This window comes from Squalius cephalus (genome assembly GCF_949319135.1).
Source record: "Squalius cephalus genome assembly, chromosome: 24".
Lineage (NCBI taxonomy): Eukaryota > Metazoa > Chordata > Actinopteri > Cypriniformes > Leuciscidae > Squalius > Squalius cephalus.
The window spans coordinates 6455468-6476850 of record NC_137145.1 but is presented as its reverse complement, the minus strand read 5'-3'; the positions used below and the strand labels follow the sequence as shown (position 1 = coordinate 6476850).

At 36.9% G+C, this 21383-nt stretch overlaps 1 protein-coding gene across 1 annotated transcript in view; it reads left to right on the top strand.

Annotated features, from left to right (window-relative positions):
- Window positions 1-3468: 3468 nt before the first annotated feature.
- Window positions 3469-21383, top strand: part of lrrc75bb (leucine rich repeat containing 75Bb) — a 30811-nt gene continuing 12896 nt past the window's right edge. The window contains exons 1-3 of the mRNA XM_079861353.1: window positions 3469-4009; window positions 8218-8346; window positions 15618-15730. Coding sequence (XP_079717479.1) covers window positions 3728-4009; window positions 8218-8346; window positions 15618-15730 — 524 coding nt within the window. The 5' untranslated portion in view covers window positions 3469-3727. The remainder of the gene's footprint in view (window positions 4010-8217; window positions 8347-15617; window positions 15731-21383) is intronic.

Here is a 21383-nt window from a genome sequence, read left to right as displayed (position 1 = left end):
AGCCAGAACCATACCTCCTCGATCGCTCAACAGCCTGAGGACGTGAGGATGACAGTCAACACGAACTGGTGGTGAGTGTGATATCTCTGCGCTCAATTAGCAGTGCTTCGCCTGTGCTTCACCCCAATATAGTCCCAAGTCAATATCTGCCTAGGAAATCGCCTAGTCTTAATCTGCATTGTTATTTGTACTCGTTGTGAATACGCAGGCCACAAGAAGTAATTCGTTTTTTTTTTTTTTTTTATCACTTTTACACATGACATGCTAGCTGGCAACAAAGGATTCCATTCATTATGCTAAAGCCTGGTTCACACGGCAGGATAATTAGGCCGATTTTAGCCCCGATTCACCCCTTCTGGCAATCTTAAGGATGCTCCGATTATCGTAAAATAATCTGATCAGATATTCCTGCCGTGTGTGGTGTGTTAAGACTGCTCTCGTCTGTTCGGAAGGACGTCGGGACCGCTCCGATCTCAAATCGGGGATATCCAACATGTTGGATTTTTTTGGCCCGATTTCTCCTCGTGTGTGGTGTCCCCCGGGGACAAACGAGCACGCAGCCTGTGGACTGTGGCGTGTAGCCAATCAGAAAGCGAGGTGACGAGGCGGCGAGGAAGCACCGGGAAACAAAATCAAAACATTCTTTTGAGAACGTTTTTTTTCGGTTAAAAACAAACTACAAACTATCGCCACTGCATCATCTTCGTCCGCTATGATTGTTTACTCTGAAGTCACGTTTGATCTCGAGGGATTTTGCGAGATTTCCCGTCTGACCTGGGAATGCTCAGGAGTCAAATCGGTTCGTGTGTGATGTGTTGATTTTGCCGTGTGGCTGCGCACCACACACTGTATGACCAAAACTGTTAGACCCGTGATTTTTTAGCGCCGTGTGTGGGGTCTCTCAGGTTTGGAAAATCAGCAGACAATTTTAAAATCGTCCCGTTTGAACCAGGCTTAAGCTAAGCTAGCGATGGTGCTTCCAAACTAAAACAATGCATGCACTGAGACAAAAATGCGTTTGCCCTATCTAAATGAAGGAAAGACAGTGAATAAGCCCTATTTCAAAAAACGGTGGAGTGCTCCTTTAAGTTCCGCATCCATTTCAAAGTATTGCTACTGATATAAGGTCCTAAATTGTTTAGTTCCTGTGTATTTAACCAATCATCTATCGCCCTACAATCCATCATGCTCTTTAAGGTCACAAAACTCTAGACTTTTGGTAGTACCTAGGATATCCAAGTCCACTAAAGGAGGGAGAGTGTTTTCACATTTGGCTCTTTTAACTCTGGCCTTCCTGATAATGTTCGGGTCTCAGACTCAATCTCTCAGTAAATCTAGATTAAAGACATCTCTTTAGCCAAGCATAATGCACCGCATAGCCTTGTACTGCAGTTATATCAGATTAAATGCATGTGATTACCTTTTGCTTGAAATGTTATGAACAGCAGCTACGCTAATTATTTTCCATTTGCTTTTCTTTTTTATCTCGGGATGCCCATCTCAAGGTAACTAGAGAGTACGCCTGCTCATATGAAGATATGAACATATGCTCCAATTCTCATATGAAGATTTCAGATGTCCGCCAAATGATGCTAACCCCTGCGAGGACTTCAGATGACGCTAACTCTGAATATGGACCACTGCCAAATTTTCTATAGATTGTAATCATTAGGCTCGCTTGCAATTATTGCTTTAATGAGATCATTGTTTCTGCCTAAATGAATACGTGATAGCCTATTAGCTAACTGCATGATTTATATAGTCTTAGGGCCAATCTCATTTCTCTGTCTTACCCCTTCCCCTTCCCCTACTCCTACCCCTACCCCTAATGTTACCCCTTTGTCTGCGTCTTCCCCTTGCCCCTCAATACCGAGTGAAGGGGGGTAGGGGGAAGAACGTTTCTCTAAGAAATGAGACACCACTCGATTACCGTTTGCGTCATCTTCCCTTTCCGCTAGCTGGCTGCTACGTCAACAGAGGCGATACGTGTTGACATAAACAAACGAAGATGCCGTCGTCTCGGGTTGTGATATCGATTGCCTGGTCTCTCTTTATCAAAGACATTGTTTCATTGAATGTTTCATTTCATTGTTTCATTTCATTGAATCTTTTATCAAAGACATTGTTTCATTGTATTTAACGGCGGCGCCGGCGACACCATATAGCAAAACATTAGCAAACGGCAAATAGCGCATAGCTGCTAGCTAGCGGTTAACTAGCGATTCAAAACAAAAACATTACAACGTCTTGAACGTTTTATTAAAGGTATCATAAAACACGAGTGTCATTAAACTGCTGAAAATACATACATTTGTGCGACTCACTTCTGAGAAATTCCTACCCCTCTCTTTCAAGTGTGGTCCTCCGCAGACTTCGTTTCAAGGGCTATGTAGCCCTACGCCTTGGCCCTAGCCCTTAATCAAAATGAGAATTGGGACACCACTTCCCCTCACATGAACGCGCAAAACCGAGGGGAAGGGGTAAGAGTAAGGGGTAAGACAGAGAAATGAGACGCAGCCTTAGAACTGTACTGTACACTCTTAAAAAAAGGGGTTCCTCGAGGTTCTATAACCCTGGGGTTCAGTACTGAAACTTATATTTCCTAATACATTATAGTTTGCCTTTTTGACAAATCATTTTGTGAAGAAAAAAATAAACTAACCAGGTGTTTTCTTTATTTTGTATACCATATTGTGATGGTTTTAATCTATCGAAGGAAACATTAAAAACAAATAATCGTAAAAATGCCCCCTGGTGGCGTATATGCGTTGCATCATCCTTGAATTCCTATTGGTGGATTGGCGAAGATGAACCTCGAGACAAAGTGACAGTTAATTTTTCAAACTGAGGAGTCCGCCATTTCTGCCCGTTCATACACTCAGGTAAGTTAAGTTTTTACATTTTTGAAATGATTTTACTGAAATATTTAGTATTGCAGTTAATTTTTATATTGGTTAGAGTAGCCCTTGTGTTAAATACTGATAGGCCTACTAGAAGCTAAATTGACCTCAGTAAAAGCACTGCTGTTGTCTACATTTTTGACATAGGACATTATTTGACAGTCACCTCTGATTATTCTTAATTTTAACTAAGAAACATGCATTTTTATGTAAAGCTCCTTGGAAATTATGTACTGTGAAAAGCACTATTCGAATAAATGTGAATTTAATTTAATTTAATTAACCAGCTATAAAAAAAAAAACATTAGCGTAGGTAGGCTACCATGTAAATAACGTTACCATACAGGGGCCTTAACGGTAGCCTACTTTTTGTAAATCACTGGAAATATTTCTGTGAAAATATTCAGATTAATTTATAGGTTGTATTGATGGTTATTATTATATCATTTTTTAATACCAGTAGGCTACGTGCTGACAGGACAGAACGGGCTTCCCTCCCATCATCAACACATGTGGGAGTCGAGCGCTCTGATTGGACAGCGAGTGAGACATGGGCGTGGCATGTGCTGAAGCCTGGAAGAACACAAACACCGCGGAGGTTCACAGGGGCAAGAGAACCGCGGGGAAAGTGACATTTTAATATTTTCGTGCGATGAATATGCATTTTACTTGATGGATTTGATCCTACCTGAGCAAATGAACTAGATGAAGTGTAATTATGAGCGTGCACTCAGTAAAAAGATCTTATAAGGTTTACTTTACGCATGCTTTATGAAACAACAGCGTTGAATTATTTGATACTTAGACAGAAATTGGAAAGTTGAAACATGGGATCCAAGTTGACCAGGCAAAGTAGTTTAGACAGCCAGGCGACGTTCGTTCGTAAGGATCGACAGCATCATGAACGGGATGTGGAGAAGACAAGTGGAGGAAGAGGAGAGTTTTTATTCAGTTCTCTGATGCTGAAGTCCGACAAGCTTCCCGGAATGCTGCGCAAATCCAGTCCCAGCCCTTACGTCCGGAGAGTGGCTTGGGTTCGGGAGATCCAGACCCTGCTGAAGGAGCAGAAGGGGGAACAAGCCATCGATGTGTTGAAACTGCTTAGAAAGGTACAAAACATCATTTTTTAATAACCCAGATTGTTGAACTACAGGTTGTTGTTGTTGTTGTTGTTGATGATGATGATGATGCTTAGCTTCACTAAGAAAAGAAAAATCACAAATGTGTTGTACTGTGTCTCATAGACTACAATGATATATATATATATATATAGAGAGAGAGAGAGAGAGAGAGTCTAGAAATCTCACATGCACCTCCCAGTGTTTAAAATGAATTTTCAGCATCTAAAACTTTTTAGATACTAAAGTCTGCAATGAAAAGTATGAGATTTCTATACAAATTCAAATATTTCTAATAAAATACAATAAAATGGGTACAATAAAATAAGAATTAACTGCCTTTGAAATAAAACAGTTAAAGTTACAAGCCTTAAAAACAGTACTTTGAAAGTAGTGGTAATACCATGGTGCTTTGATATGTGCCAGGGTACTAAATGAGTATCATAATACAGCATGATATTATTTACTGTATAATGTACTTCAAAGAACCTTTTACATAATAGAAGGTATACCATGTTACGTTTAGTTAAATATATTATAAATGTACTGTATATGTGATATATTACATATATATATATATGATATAGTGTGTATATGATATAGTGTACGTAATATAAAGATCGCTGGATTATTAATTTGCTGTGATATGTTTGATCATGATGGACAAACCAGCTTATAGGTGCTTTATAGTGCAGTCAGATTTGCATTTACTGCAATTGTCAAAAAGGATGATCTGGACTCCAACAACTGGAGACAAGACTATCAGGATGTCACAGATTGTTCAGAGCAAATCCCACCTCTCCAAAGCTATTCACTGGATGTTTCCTGATCACGACTGGGAGGTTTGATAGCTGTTGAACAGTTGAGGTCTTTGTGTAGTGCTCAGATATTGCAGCTGATGATTGACAGGCTCCTCAGTGCTCCATAAGTCCATCATTTTAGCAAGTCCAGTGGTGCAGACTCATTGATCCAGCTTATGCTAATGAAAGCACCACAGTTCAAGCTTGAAGTGTTTATGAGAGAATCAGCACGTATGGACTTCATGGAGGATTTTTGGTCATTTAATTGTGTTTATTGAGTAGCTTGCCAAGAGGGTCCTCAAATCACAGGAACACCTCAATGTATGCAACCTGAAGATGAGGGTCCTCCAGTTGCACACTCACTGGATAAAAGGGGCTGAGAAAAGCCTCTTTTGTCTTTTTTTGTGCAACTTGAGTCTTTTTCTAATGATGTCTCCTAGCTTGTTGAACATCTGGAAGGAGATTCTTGGCATCTGAATCAAAAGATAATTGGAACAGAATGAAATGATGGGAGATCTGATAACATGAAAACAGTAAAATAAAGCTGGATTGTCAGAGTTTCTGTGCATGTCTGTGCAAAATGATGCTAAAATGATTTCCAAGTGGTTGCCAAGACATTGCGATTTTGTTGCTAAGGTGTTCTGAGTGGTTGCTAGGTGGTTGTTTACCCCCAAGTCTCATATGGCTCATTTTTTTCATCCATTTAATTTGAGGCACAATTTCAGGTATATTTACTTGCACTTTAATCTTTCTGTTATCCCATTATGACTCTGCTTTGCCATATTGTATGAGTCATTCATTCTGAAGTATACTTTAATGGCCCTATCATATAGGCTATGTCTTAAATTGGATAAAGTCAAATGGATATCAAAATGAGTTTATCAAAATCTTTAAAAAATAAGTTATGACAAAATGGTTTTTTTTTACATTGCTTTAACTCATCAAAATAGGTTTATCACTTTTCAACTTTTTCAAGTTGGATTCAACAAAATTCAACTAATTTAGTAATTTATCAAACTGTAATTTAAGTTGAAATGAATTAAACTTCCAACTTTTTTGGGTTCTGTTTAGAACCATATGTTCTTGAATCAATTTTAAAGAACCCTTTATGTCAAAAAGGTTATTTATAGGGAGAAGTGTCATAAATGAAAGTATTGCATAATAACAGTAAGTTATGCATAATTACAAGTAACTAACCCTAAACCAAACCCTAACTCTAACCGTAACTCTATAAGTACATGTAGTTTAAAGAAATTAAAACTACCGGTAATTCCATGAAATGATCCCATGATGGATCAGGAACCCCTAAAAGGTTCTTTATGAAGCGCCTGACAGAACCCTTTAAGGTTCTAAATAGAACCCATTCTTTTAAAAGTTTATAGAAATATTAATTACATAAGCACGTAGCGCTTAGTTTGTTCAAATTATTTTTGTCATTGTTTTAATATCTGTGAAAAGTTTGGATTTAGTCACGGGGAAGTGAATTTTCAGTCCACAGTTTCATCCCTGTCTAGATATGGCACATTGTCACTTGGATGCCCAGCCAGTCGAAAAGCTTTCCAAACATGGAGCCGTCTCACTCACGTCACCCCGGCCCTGGAAGCTCTTAACACCCTGTTGAAGGAGAGAGAGGGGTCACATCAAGGCAAACCTTGCTACCTGCTAAGACTGTAGGTTGCTGAAAGAAATTAATTCCTGCGCATTGAAAATCAGCTTTTCTGTTCAGGGAAAAATGGATTGGATGTTAATCAACTGAGGGTCAAAAGGATGGAGTAGAATGCTTCCTTTTGCCCCAGAGAGAGTGAGAGAAAGAAAGTGGGAGAGGAGGACAAAAACAACATCCCTTATCTCTGCTGTAGCTCTTCCTGTGCCCTAATGAGTGCAATTCATTTTCCGCTGTTGACTCTCATTGAGCAAAGGCAGGAAACAACTCCGCTTACATGCTCTACTGAGCACATGCAGTGGATGTCAATGCTACAAAGATTGTGTGGTTGCATAATATGTTGAAATGAAAATGTTGTCTCTTTGATTGCACTTTAATCTCCCAGATATGACTCGGCTTTGCCATAATGTTTGGGTCATTCCTATTGTAGTATGTCCCCCATCATCATATATTTCTAAAAATATTGGATCAAGATGAAAGTCAAATGAGTTTGTTTACATTTATCACAGTCTTGTTATTGTTAACTAAAACTATAGTTTTTGGTAATTAAAATAAAGCTGAAATAAAATAAAATATTATATGAAAAACTGAAACAAAAATAAATAAATTTTTAAGCACATAACAAAATTGCTTAAAATTAAAATGAAAACTGGAAACATAAAAATAAAAAGGTAATTCAAAATATTAATAAATACTATAATACTATATAAATACTTCTAAAATAACACTGATCACAATTAAATGAGCATAGGGATGAATTTGAAATAATTTCACTTGAATAATTTCAGTGGATTTTGGCTAACTTTAGCTTTTTATTTCATTCCTGGCGTTGTATTAATTTTCTTTACCAGAACAAAGAGTTTTTTCTGTGGAAATCCTACTAGACTCTTTTCATAGAAAAGCTTTCTTAAATTACAATGCGTTCATATTCATTTTAGAGGTTACTGTGTTCAAAAACTACAGAAATGACCCGTGCTAATGCTTTATAGATGAAAAATAGAGAGCTTGGAGGATCTTCCAGATGGCAGGGAATCCCTGAGAAAAAGAAGTGCAATACATCAGAGTGAAACCCAAAGGGAGTTTCCACTTCCCCGGACTCAGCAGCTTTCCTCCGCCTGACAGTTTCTTCATCAATTTCAGTGGGATCTGTTTTTGAATCGACTCACAGAGTGGTGTAGTTGTTGCTTTGTGATGCTGGCGTTTGCCTCGATGCATTAAATGTGTTTCGCCCTCTTATTCACTTCTATATGTTTGCTTTGTCCCTTCTAATTGCGCAGACCAGTGGATTAAACAAGAAACCTAGTCCTCAGGGAATGTTTTCTTGATTCTCCCACATGCCTTTTTTCTTTCCCTGTTGGTCGTATCAGACTTGCTTGCCTTGGCTGTTCAGTGGGGGAAAACACTTTAGCTGTCTACGATAAGCCCGGCTAATAAGCTGTCACTGTGTCTGCACACACTTTCTCTGCCTTACGTAAAGAAGCTGGACTTAAAGGTTAGCAGCGCTAGTCCAGCAATAAATCAACAAACCGTTTCTTTCTTCCGAAGCACTAGAAGTAAACATGATGCAAAGATTACTTTATCTGCATGTCATTCAAAAAAGCCCCTCGTGTAATCTGGCGAATGGAGATTGGAGGCGTAGGATGAAAGGATTAAGTTGTTGAATATCAAGGTTTATCAGTGACCTTTACTTGAATTTGTAATCCTGCATGCTTAACAATCTCTCGCTCTCTCGACAGGACCTGGGTCTTGAAGGAACATCTCTCAACGACATCCTCTACAAGAACGCTGCCTTCCTCAACCTAGTGGATCCAATTTCCCATGAGCTTTTGCTCAATTTGGCCCGAGACATGCAGTGTCCAAAGAGGGTAAGCCACCAGCACTAATAAGCGTGGATGGTCGTACACATAAACTCGTGAGGTGGCTAGTCGAAGGGTTTGACTCGATATCATGCCAACATTAACTCTGGATCCCAAAACCTATGCACATGTTCATTACTCAGTCTCCAGATATGTAGAGCTTTTATTTTTAGCTGTCGGTAAGAGGCTTGGCGGGCCGATTCTACAGCCCCGCCGAATGATTTAGACCACGGTCAGCTGTCATCCCACTGCCGGGACTGGAGTTCGGGAGCTCGCGCTTCAGCCCTGTCCAAAATTAGTTTGCAAATCGTGAGAAGTACAGAAAGATGGAAGTGACCTTTATTTTGCTCAAGAGAGCCATCAGTGATGTTTTCATTCCATGCTGAAGTTCCACAGTCCTGTTTGGACTTAATTGGACAGAAAGGCCAGCGAGAGGAGCACTTTCCAATAATAGATCCACTTGAAGGGGCACGGCTTGACTTTTCTGAATAGCGGATAGAATCAACATTTGTCATATTTCCAACCTAAATATGTTTACCTAAATATACCTTACCTCTGCTAACATTTTTGCAAATCTCTAAAAACGTACCTATATATTGGCTACTGTACAAGATAAAAGGCAGTAAAACTCCAACAACGTTTATTCCTTTTTATACAAATATTAATTACAGAGGAAGATTATCAATTAACCCTTTGGTACTGTTCGCGTGTCGGTCAATGAAATGATTGTACTATATTTTAGTTCTATAATATTTTTTATTTCATGTTTTGTAATTTTACGGGATTTTATGGCACTAAATTGTATTTATACAGTAGTTATAATCTATGTATTCACTTTTTGAGCATGGACCTGAAAATGAAGTTTCCTACTTAAACTGTGGTAAATCTTGAATGCTTTAGAGCACAGACTTAAGTTTGGTCTCTTTTTAAATTTGAAAAAAGTTATCGTAAATACACAAAAATAGTATTTTCAATTTTAATATGAAATATATTTTTTCCAAAACATGTTTTACTCTAAAACTGTCAAATCAAAGCCATAAATCTAAACAATCTGTGAGAATTTGTTTGTGCGCCTTACCAAACAAAATTCGTCTCCCATTCATTTCCAATGCGGCCATCTTTGACCACGAACAATACAAGAGTGACTAATTTTTTCAGGACCATTTAAGCTTTTCGAATCATGTCCATGATTTGTTTTTGTGTGTGTGTTCACACAGCAAGTGCCAAAACCTTTACCAGATTTCGTACCATTCCGATGAAGGAAATAAATTCTAAAATAAAAAAACAAAGCGTAAAATTTTGAATATATATTAAAATAATTGAACAGCACCAGAGGGTTAATAAAGACTTATTATTTGCACTCAGTTCTTTACACAATTTGATATTACCTTAAAACACTTTTTCCATAGTGCATGATTTGTAAACTAATACTTTTTGACATTTGCTTCACATAATCAGCTCCAAAAGTATGGCTTTCCCGACGTAGTAAACTTGCTCGGTAGGTCACTATGAAAGAGCTCAAAGACTTGTAGAACAAGGTAAAATGGCATGGGTGCTGCAGCAAATGTGTTTTTATTTCACATTTTCTTTGATTAACACTATTTATTACGGTTAAGTGTACAGTAGAGGTGGTATGTTACTTTCAAACTTGATAAACCACCTTTATTTAACCTTTTAGCTCTTCTGTACTGCCGCAATATGTTTAACAACCAACAATAGATCTTTTTTCAGATTCACCTTCATCTGTTTTGGATAAAACTGAACGCTTTTAAGTGCCACTCAATGGACTTGGAAATTGTCACAAAAAGTGACAGTAGCAATGTAATATCATTTTGCAGAAATGTCACCACAGTCATGCTTTTTCCAATGAACTTGGGTAACATATTTCTCAACAGAAGTGCCGAGAAAACGTTTTGTCAGTCAGTGTGCATATCTGATAAAACAAGATTCTAGACAACATTTTGGGTAACCTACTGTAACCCACCGTCACTCACTCAATAAGAATGTAAGTGGGGTCACTGACTAATCGGCCGGCTCTGGCATTGCTTTTCGATTCTCTGTCACGTATTGCAATGGCCCATTTTGACAGTAAATCAATGTGAGGCTCACATAAGTTAGAAGAGGAGCACATCACAAGCATAAACAATTGTAATAGACTTAATTAGGATGCAACTCATTAAGCATCTTTACCCTGTCAGTGTGTCGGTATAGAAAGCTGGGTTGTGCGCTGTTCAGAATTTAGTTGAGAATCAAAATTCCAATTTCAAATTCCAATTCAATGCAAGGAAGTAAATAGTTGGAATTGAAATAAATACATGTAACTGTAATTTTTAAATAAAATGCAAGACAAACATTGAATGTTGGATTAAGATAGATAGATAGATAGATAGATGACAGACAGACAGACAGACAGACAGACATATAGATAGCCTAGATAGATAGATAGATAGATAGGGATGGCTGGATAGACATAGATAGATAGATAGATAGATAGATAGATAGATAGATAGATAGATAGATAGATAGATAGATAGATAGATAGATAGATAGATAGATAGATCCATTTAATGTAATAAAACCCAAGTAAAACGTTTGTTTGCGCAAGCACCGTCACAAGCATTAGCAAATAAAAATAAAATGCAAGACAAACATTGAATGTTGGATTAAGATAGATAGATAGATAGATAGATAGATAGATAGATAGATAGATAGATAGATAGATAGATAGGGGTAGGTAGATAGATGACAGAGACAGACAGACAGACAGATAGATAGATAGATAGATAGATAGATAGATAGATAGATAGATAGATAGATGACAGAGACAGACAGACAGACAGACAGACAGACAGATAGATAGATAGATAGATAGATAGATAGATAGATAGATAGATAGATAGATAGATGACAGAGACAGACAGACAGACAGACAGACAGATAGATAGATAGATAGATAGATAGATAGATAGATAGATAGATAGATAGATAGATAGATAGATAGATGACAGACAGACAGACAGACAGACATATAGATAGCCTAGATAGATAGATAGATAGATAGATAGATAGATAGATAGATAGATAGATAGATAGATAGATAGATAGATAGATAGATAGATAGATAGATAGGGATGGCTGGATAGACATAGATAGATAGATAGATAGATAGATAGATAGATAGATAGATAGATAGATAGATAGATAGATAGATAGATAGATGACAGACAGACAGACAGACAGACATATAGATAGCCTAGATAGATAGATAGATAGATAGATAGATAGATAGATAGATAGATAGATAGATAGATAGATAGATGACAGACAGACAGACAGACAGACATATAGATAGCCTAGATAGATAGATAGATAGATAGATAGATAGATAGATAGATAGATAGATAGATAGATAGATAGATAGATAGATCCATTTAATGTAATAAAACCCAAGTAAAACGTTTGTTTGCGCAAGCACAGTCACAAGCATTAGCATTTACCTTCTAGCTTTGAGTTTGCCGAGGAAAACAAGTTTGAATCAGGTCTGAGCCGGACAGTGGGATTAGTGGGAGTATTTTAACATTGCAAAAAGAGTGTTCAGGCTGGATTTTGATCTCAGTTGGACTCTTAGCAGGCGTCTCAACAGGAGAAGCCTTGAAGAGCTAAGCATCTAAACCCAGAAAACGAGAGCGAGGGATTGAAGGGCTCTAAATTTCCTCTGCTTCTTTTCTTCCTCTCTGACTTTATAAACATCAGTTTCTGGCTGACAGGTAGACAAAATCCCATCCTACTGAGCTCAGAAAAGCCACCATGCACCTCAAAGAAATGGATTCATGCCATTCAGATGTCATGCCTGAAATCCAAACCTGTTAGACTTTGTTATATAATCAGTGTTGGAGGGTAACGAAAAGTAGAGAAATCGTATGTAGAGTCAGAAAGTCTGATTCATTCTACTGAATTAGTTTGGTTGGACAGTTTGTGTACATGAACCAGATTTTTTTTAAAAAGTAATGATTCACTGATCCCAAACTCTATAAACTCATATGCAGCCTTGGAACATCTGACACATTTTATTAAATCAGTTTGTTCGGACAGTTTGTGTACATGAACCGGATCAAAAATAAATTATTTACTGATTCAAAACTCACTAAACTCATATGTAGCTATGGCAATTCATTTCAATGAATCAGTTCGTTCATATAGTTTGTGTGAATGAACCAGACCAAAAAGAAATGTTCATGGATTCAGTGTTTTGCATCCATTTTTTTCTTCAGTTTTATTAGTGTTAATTTATCAGTTAATTTATTTAAGCCATAGAAATACTGCTCTCGTTAAATTAAATTATAAATTATTATAAATAATAATAAATTATTTAAAAGAAATTAAATGCATAATTTGTTTTATTTGAAGGTATATTTCGCCCTTAAATAACTTCAGTATAGTTTTTGTTGGTAGCTTAAAGTGTGACATAATGCTTTAAATAACATCTACATCTACTTTAAATAAGAAAGATGTTGTCATTTCAACAATGTATTTCAAAACAGCATTAAATACTGACAACAGTTGTAGCAAAATCAGCTTCTTTAGCCTGAATTTGTCAGCGGTTTATTGTCTTTAGATATAACAAAATAACATCCATTCAAACAAATAGGGGAAGGGGAAGCAACAGACATATTATCAATCATTTAAATCCCCCAGTGGTGAAAATCAAGTTGTCACTGTTGTTTAATGTGGTGTTTTTAATATGCTTTAAGACAAACCATGAGCAAATTCATATCAACCAATCACGTCAACGTGTGATCGTCAACGAGTGGATCTCTTAGCTGGTGTGAGTGAGTGGAGGCGGGGCTAATTAGCATATTCATAACTGTGTTTACTTATTGAGGCAAGGGTGTAGAGTTACATTCAAGCTATTTTAAGGCATGAAGAATTTTTTTCAAGGAAAATACATTTAAATATGTCATTTTGGTGATCAAAGATGAGTTTTAAAGGATACAATTATTGACTACAGTGGGAATCTGAAAAGAGAAGGGAAAAAAGGTTACTTTATATGGTCATTCCTTTATATAATCCAATATGTTGGAAGAAAAACATTGCCATGCATCAATGGTACTAGGTAGCCTTATTAAATCATGTTGTACATTCACAAGTCACTATTCTAAGGAGGCTATGAAGCAATTGGCTGTTTTGACTGAAAAGCGTGACTTTCAGTATTATAGCTGCGTGTGGTCTGTCTCTACGAGTGGTCCGTCTCTGGCTTCTCCGTGGGTAGCTTAGTGAGCTACGGTTTTAAAGTAGCTTCTGATTGTAAGACAGGTCAATGTGTGTCTCAGTACACCACCATCTAATGAAGTTTTGATTCCCAGGAGTCAGCTGATCCTCGATCGCAGCAGTTAATCATGATGGGAATCATGGGAAATATGCAAAGGCATTTTAATGTTCTTTTGTTTGTGCGTAGCACATAAATTTTGTTTTTCATTTAGCTGTCTTACAACTGACAGTTTTTCATTAAATCGTGGCAGTTGTGTATTGAGCAATAGTGTCTTAATGTTCAGTCCCTGATTGAAAGTTCACGTAAATCCTTCCGACGATAAAACTCCCTCTGGAGTCAGTGGGAGATCAATAAAAATAGTTCGATAATTGCTGTCACTCACTTCTACCAGCAGCCAACTTAATATGCAATAGAGATTCGACTAATGTCTTTGTTTTGACTTAATAGCCATCAGAAGGCCACCAAGATGTACATGTTTAGTTTGTGTCGTTTCTTAGCTAGCCGACTCCAGTCGATGGCTTCGTCCAGTCTTTTGTGTGTTCCTGCCTCGCTTGCGTTGTTGTGCTGTAGATTTAGAGTTTAGATTAGATTAGATTTGCTCAGCTCTGCTCCGGCCAATCCGTTTAAAGAGAGAGAGGCGAGCCAAAGCCTGTTTTGATGCGATGGCTGCAGGCATTGTTGTGCAAAGGACTTGAGATCATTTTACATCAACCTCTCACCCAGCAGTTCAAAACGGCATGAATAACTAAGACCTTTTAAATGAACTCTCATCTTTATCTTAAGCTACATGGTTAGAAAGAGTACTGCTCTTAACAAAAAATGGGGGGGGGGGGTTAGAAATTATATTTTACATGAAGAAATTGACCCCTATTTTTAGGACCATTAAGATTTATTTTACAATATGACGTTATTTTAATGACAGTTAGGCCTATTTCCCCCCAAAATTTGAATTAATGTGGCCAGACATTTCACTTTAGGGTTTTTTGTTATTCCCATTCTCATTAGATTCTTATTACTCTAATACAGTATTAATTAATTATTTAAATCATCATAAATTAAAGAGAGTGCAACACTATTTTACAAATTGCGAACACCACACAATATCTTTCAAAAGTTTGGGGTGAGTACAGTTTGTTTGTTTTTAAAGAAAGAAAGAAAGAAATTCAGTTAGGATGCATTAAATTGATAAAAAGTGACAGTAAAGAAAATATTACAAATGATTTAAATTTTTAAATAATTCTGTTCTTTTGAAGTTTCTATCAATGAATCCTGAAAAAATGGTATCACTGTTTCTACAAAAAATATTAAGCAGCACAACAGTTTTCAATAATAATGATAAGAATAATAATAATGATGTGTTTTTTTAAGCAACAAATCAGAATATTAGAATGATTTCTGAATTATTATGTGACTGAAGACTGGAGTAATGATGCTGAAAATATAGCTTTGCATCACAGAAATAAATTACATTTTAAAATATGTTGAAATAGGAAACATTTATTTGAAATTATAATAATATTTCACTGTTTGTATGGTATTTTTGATCAAATAAATGCAGCCTTGGTGAGCATAAGAGACTTCTTTTAAAAAACATTATTAAATCTTACCGACCCCAAACTTTTGATTCATAATGATCGTTATTATTAATAACTTTGATTAAACATTGCTGTCTTTTATCAAATGGATGTTCATTTTATTTTATTTTTGCTGTTGCCACTTTACAGTGTTTTTCACCTCGGTATGTGTGCTGCTTATGTGTCATGTCATGCCTAACAGCACATCTTGACTATGGTAAAATGTCTAAAAAGCAATGGCCTCTTGTGTGACACTTTGTAAACTAAATCATCACTCACAGATTAACTTGAATGTTTACGTCTGTTTAACCCTTTTAATAGCACTAGACATGGTAAACATCCAAGTTGCTTTGGATTACACTGTCAGTGACCATAAGCCCTCCAGTCTCCTAGATTAGCTCTTCATCACCCTCTTCTTCTCATCCTGGCTTTTGCAGGAGTCTGATGCTCTCAAGTCCACTGAGAAGATCTGCAGGCAGCTGATCTATCACCTGACCCCTCACTCCAAGTGGAGCAGACAGAACGTGCCCAGGAGGAAGTCTCAAGCCTGGTAAGAGTCTTGCGTCTGTCCATCTGCCCCTTATTAGGATACACCTCCACAGCCAGCACAACAACTGACATCAGAGCTTAGAAAAATCAGCGCTGACAGATTGAAATACTAACAAGTGGAAGGAAACAAGATTAGCCTTTCCTGACGTCGGCATAAGATGCTTAAACAGGGGTGTGAAAGAGCACAAAGAGTTTAATTGGGTTAATATTGAGCGACTTCAATTACTTAAAGGAGCAGTTCACCGACAGTTCAATAATGAAAATTCTGTTGTCATTTACTCAACCTCACCATCAAAAAATGAATGACTTTCTTTTTTCTGCGAAATTAAAAATACGCAAAAATCAATTTCGCAAAAACTCCCATATATCACAAAAAAGTTTTTTACGCTCACATGAGGTGGTTTTTTCAGGCAATTTCGAAAAAGGAATATTCACAATGGAAACAGTTTTTTCACATTTACAGTAGGGCTGGGCGATATGGGCCAAAAAAAAAATCACGATAATTTTTTTTATATCAGTCGATATCGATAATTATCACGATAAAAGTCAAATCTTTATTTCTTTCAAGTTTAAAGGCAGATTTTTGCTCCTAAGTGAAAGTTGTAGAAACCAGAGCGTTAATTGTGGTTTTAAACAACTCTTTATTGTCAGAACATATCAGGACAAACACTTGCCAAACTGGTGAACATTTCACAAATCTGAGGTAGAACATTCAAACATTTGTCATTTTTCCTTAACAAAATAAATATCTTTATTGGACAATTAATTTCTTAGTTTCTGCATGTGCTAATTTTTATTTGGTAAAATGTAATATTCTGACTGTTTGAGTTTTATTAAACTTAACCATTGGTCATCCAGTATCATGCATTTAGATCATGATAAATGGCAAAATGCAACTTTATGGTTTCTATGGTATTTGTATGAAAAACAGTAGCCTAAATACATTATTAAATACTGTAATTATATTCCATCAGTCCTTTAATACATCCTCTAATAATATAATACAATTCAATATGTATATCCCACATTTCATGGTGCAGTAATATTACTAGGCTAACGTTACAGTAAATCCATGGTAAATGATGGGAATTTGTAGACGGAAAAGCCTTCAGTGCACAGTGTTTCTCCTGTTTGTCAGCGCTGTTTCATCTGCCTTTAAACTGGTTTAAATCACTGAGACATTGTGTTCTTCGCTGAATTCAAGCACTTCTCACTGGATCTCTTGACGAGAGCGATCAGAGTAAACGCATCGGCTCTAGTGAGCTCGCGCTGCGCTGCCGTTTGGACTTTGAGCCGAGCGGATAAATGGTCCGTGTGGCGTTTGGTTCAAATGAGTTTCGTTCCGCTTTTGGCGCATAAACATTATCGAACATTTATCGAACTCTTGATATCGTTTTATCGAGAAAAATTATATCGCGATAATTATCGTTATCGTTTTATCACCCAGCCCTAATTTACAGGTCACCTGGTGTATGTAAAAGTCGATTATTATTTAAAGATGACGTGGTATGTTTGGACAGAAGACGAGACAGTGTTCTTTATTAAACTCATAAAAGACAAAAGTATTACGGGAATAGTGGATTCTAAACAACAAAGAAATGCAACAATTGATCAAGACCTTGAAGCAGGGGGGAGAAACACACAGAAACACCTCATATGAGCTGCTCCCAGTATAAAGGCTTTCCTTGCCATTAATGCTTGGATAACCCGCCTAGCTCCTTCTATTAAAAATAATGGCTAGTGCGGTGGCTGGGATATACTCAAACCAACTAACATCCATTGCCATGATTTTTGGAATGACTTCTCGCGAGTCGCGAGAGGGAAAAATTACGTTTTACGTTTAATTTTTATCAATGGCAGTGTGTTGTGTATTCAAAGGACACATTTTTTATTATCATTATTATTATTATTATTAAAATTTAAAATAATTTGAATATATATATTAAAATGTAATTTATTCCTGTGAAGCAAAGCTAAATTTTAAGCATTATTACTCCAGTCTTCATGATGTCACATGATCCTTCAGAAATCATTCTAATATGCTGATTTGCTGATTTGCTGCTCAAGAAACATTTCTGATTATTATCAGTGTTGAAAATATTTGTACTGCTTAATATTTTTGTGGAAACCGTGATGTATGTTTTTTAGGATTCTTTGATAAATAGAAGGTTCAAACAACATTTATTTGAAATAAAAATCGTTTGTAACATTGTAAATGCCTTTACGATCACTTTTGAGTGAAATTATTCATTTCCTTAAAAAAAAACCCAACATCTTACTGACCCCAAAATGTTATACGGCAGTGTACGTGCCCGCTGGGAGTCCAGCCAACAACTTTGGTGTTGCTAACACTGTGATCTACCAATTGAGCTGCAAAAACTACTGCAGTTTTTATCTACTGATCCTGACACTTTCCATCATTTAAAAGTGCGGATGCTATTACCCTAGAGGCAGCTGTCACTTCAGAATCGAGAGATGCTAGACACTTTTTATTGATACGACTCTCTGTATCATCCCTTACGAGTGGCGCTTTGCCTCTGTGTCAAACACGGACAGGTGAAACTTAGATGAATGTTTCTCTCAGATGAGTTCCTCTGTCAGATATCATCAAACAGCAAACAGCATACGAAACACAGGGAACGTCTTTCCCTCTGGGCGTTGGGCAGGTATGGTGAGCAAGTCATTATGAAAGGGAAAGTCTTTTTAATGATATCCATGTTCTCTCCCCATCCCAGAGCAATTAACCCAGTTTGGGAGATTTCAACAGCTGCAATTTAGTTCCTCTGCTCCTTGTTTTATCACCAACTCATCTCTAAACAAGCTCCAACAATAACAAGCCATCATCTCCATCGCTCACGTAATTCGTGAACCTCTGCTCTTTCAATCTCTGTTATGAAAGCCTAATCTGCAGAAATGCCTCCTCCGTTTGTCTTGTCACACCCTCGGATGTGATCGTGGGGGGAAAAGATTGAATGCTTGAGCGAAACAAGACCCCGTTAGAGTGTGAAGATATTGTCAGGCCGAACGTTGTTCTATTTAAAGGGAACAAGAGGAGAGGAAAGGTGCTGTGGTGCTGATTCTCTCGGCTTCTAAAGACGTCCCATCTCTCTTTCCTCTTTCTAATATTCTTTAGGAGAGATTTCAGGCTCCTTTAAACCACATTGATTTTTCTTTTTCTTTCTGTGTCTCCTAGAAAAGCTTTAAAGAGTGAGGTTAGGTGGCCGGAGGGGAAAACCTGAAAGATAAAGAGCATCAGAGAGACTTGAGTAGAGCGAGAGAGCAAGAAAGCTGAGAAATACTGCATTTGTTAGCATCTGTGCCGCTAGAACCATAGTTATAGGGAAAGTTCATCCAAAAATGAAAATTTGGTCATTATTTACTCACCCTCATGGCGTTCCAAAGCAGTAAGCAGTAACTTTTTCAGTGGAGCACAAAATATTCCTCCAAAAATGACTGTTGGCAAAGTATTTTTATTTCAAGTCTCATGAAAACAATCCATAGCTTGGTGGAAGTAACAGGACAACATTTAATTTCCCCTCCATAGCTTTTGGGTCTCATTCGCACTTCTGCATATTCATAGTGGCATACTGTATATACAGTATGTGGCGTTGATGAGCAACATGTGAGATTTTCTCATACACTGTAAAAATTATGACCAATAAGTTAAGAAAACATTGCTTTTTTGTGTTATACAAGATTCAACAGATTTTTTAAGTCAGTTTAATGTAATTTAAGTTGAAATGACTTAAAAATCTAAGTGATTATACTTAAAAATTTAAGGCAGTAACTTTTTTTTTCTTTGTTTTTCAGTATATGAAGACCTCTGGATGCAAAAGCCTCTAAAAGCCACCTATGTCAAAAATGATATAATAATATTGAGTGAATGCTCTCCGCACATAGTATACGCTCATCAAATACTTTCACTTCAAACTAAATCCCAACCTCAGCCCATTCAGAAATGTCGGTACTTAGGTAGAAGCCTATAGGAGCCTGATAAAAATGTTAATATTAAAGAAAACCGTTAATATTAAACGAAAAACGAAGAAAAACTAACCTCTAAGACGGACTTAGAGGCTTTTGCATCTGAAGTCTTCATATTCACTTTGCAGTCTTGATGCAATAAACCAGTGAATGCACTGTACTTCATCACTGAGCATAGTTGAGTACTGTACTGTTGCACTGTGAAAAATACAAAGTTCTGTCATGAAACTGTAGATGCCACATGCTGATAGGTCCTTAAAGGATTAAAGGACTTTCAAAAAAACTTTTGCTGATAATTTACTCACCCCGATGTCATCCAAGATATCCATGTCTTTCTTTCTTCAGTCGAAAAGAAATGAAGGTTTTTGAGGAAAACATTCCAGGATTTTTCTACACAGAATGGACTTCAATTGCAACCAACTATACCAATGTTCAAAGAAGGTTCAAATGCAGCTTCAAAGGCTCGACACGATCCCAGTCGAGAAGTAAGGGTCTTATTTAGCGAAACAATCGGTCATTTTCAAAAAATACTTTTTAACCACAAATGCCCGTCGTGTACCATCTCTGAGATGTGCGACGCATTGCGTCATCATGTTGAAAGGTCACGCGTCACGTCATCTATCTAAGATATTTGTCTGTGTACTCCGGTTCAAAAAGGTAGGGAAGGGCGAAAAATGTCATCTCATCATCTGCTATGGGTAATTCATGTATGCTATATTGTACAGCAGTGTGTCGTGTGTGTATTGGCAGTAGCAAGTCCTGTACTTGCTCTGCAGCAGCAGCAGATCTATTCTGGCAAGACCAAATATATATACATTTTCATATCCATTGCCATGTTAAACACTCAGAGAGTTGTCATGACAGACGTATTTTTAACAGAAATATAACAAAGAATAAAACCAAATCTAAAAGTAATCCAAAGCAATCCATGCAAATTATTATATTTATATTACTTTATATTTAATTATTTTATACTACAATATACTATATTATATTAACATATATGTATACAATATTTTTTATATAGTTCTATCTAGTCATTTTATATTATATATATTATATTAAAATAATACAATATTTTATTTATTTTATAGTTTTTTATACTTATTTTAGATTTAATTCTATGTGTATGTGTGGGTATATAGAATATAATATATTATATGATTAATTCAATCTAATTTAACAAAAACAAATGTATATAGCTTAAAAATAAGTATATATATAAGCATTTACAAGTGTTTTGATTGTTTGTACTTGCAATTGTGATGCATTGCAGATCACGTCTCTCTCGCCTCTACGCTTGAGAAGCCAGTGTTGTTTTGTCGTGATTTTAAAATCTGTTCTTGATTTCAGGCTAATCACCCACATATTCTTGATAGCTCCTGGAAAATCCCCTCGTGCGAGAGCACGAAACAGCACAGCGGCAGTTGTTATTTCATCAACCCGGCGCTCCTGCAAGGCAACCGTTCGCCTCTCAGCCGTAACGGCCTCTGAAACGAAATGGAATGATGAATCTGTTTAATAAAGCAGTCGGCAGGGGTGTAGATGAGACAGCAGCAGTTCTCTGTGTAATTATCCCCTCTCGTATGGAGGTCTCGGCTCGGCTTCATGTTGATGCAAAGTTTATTGGGGGAGCGTTTGCTCTTGCATTAAAAGCAGCAAGGAGTTGGTGT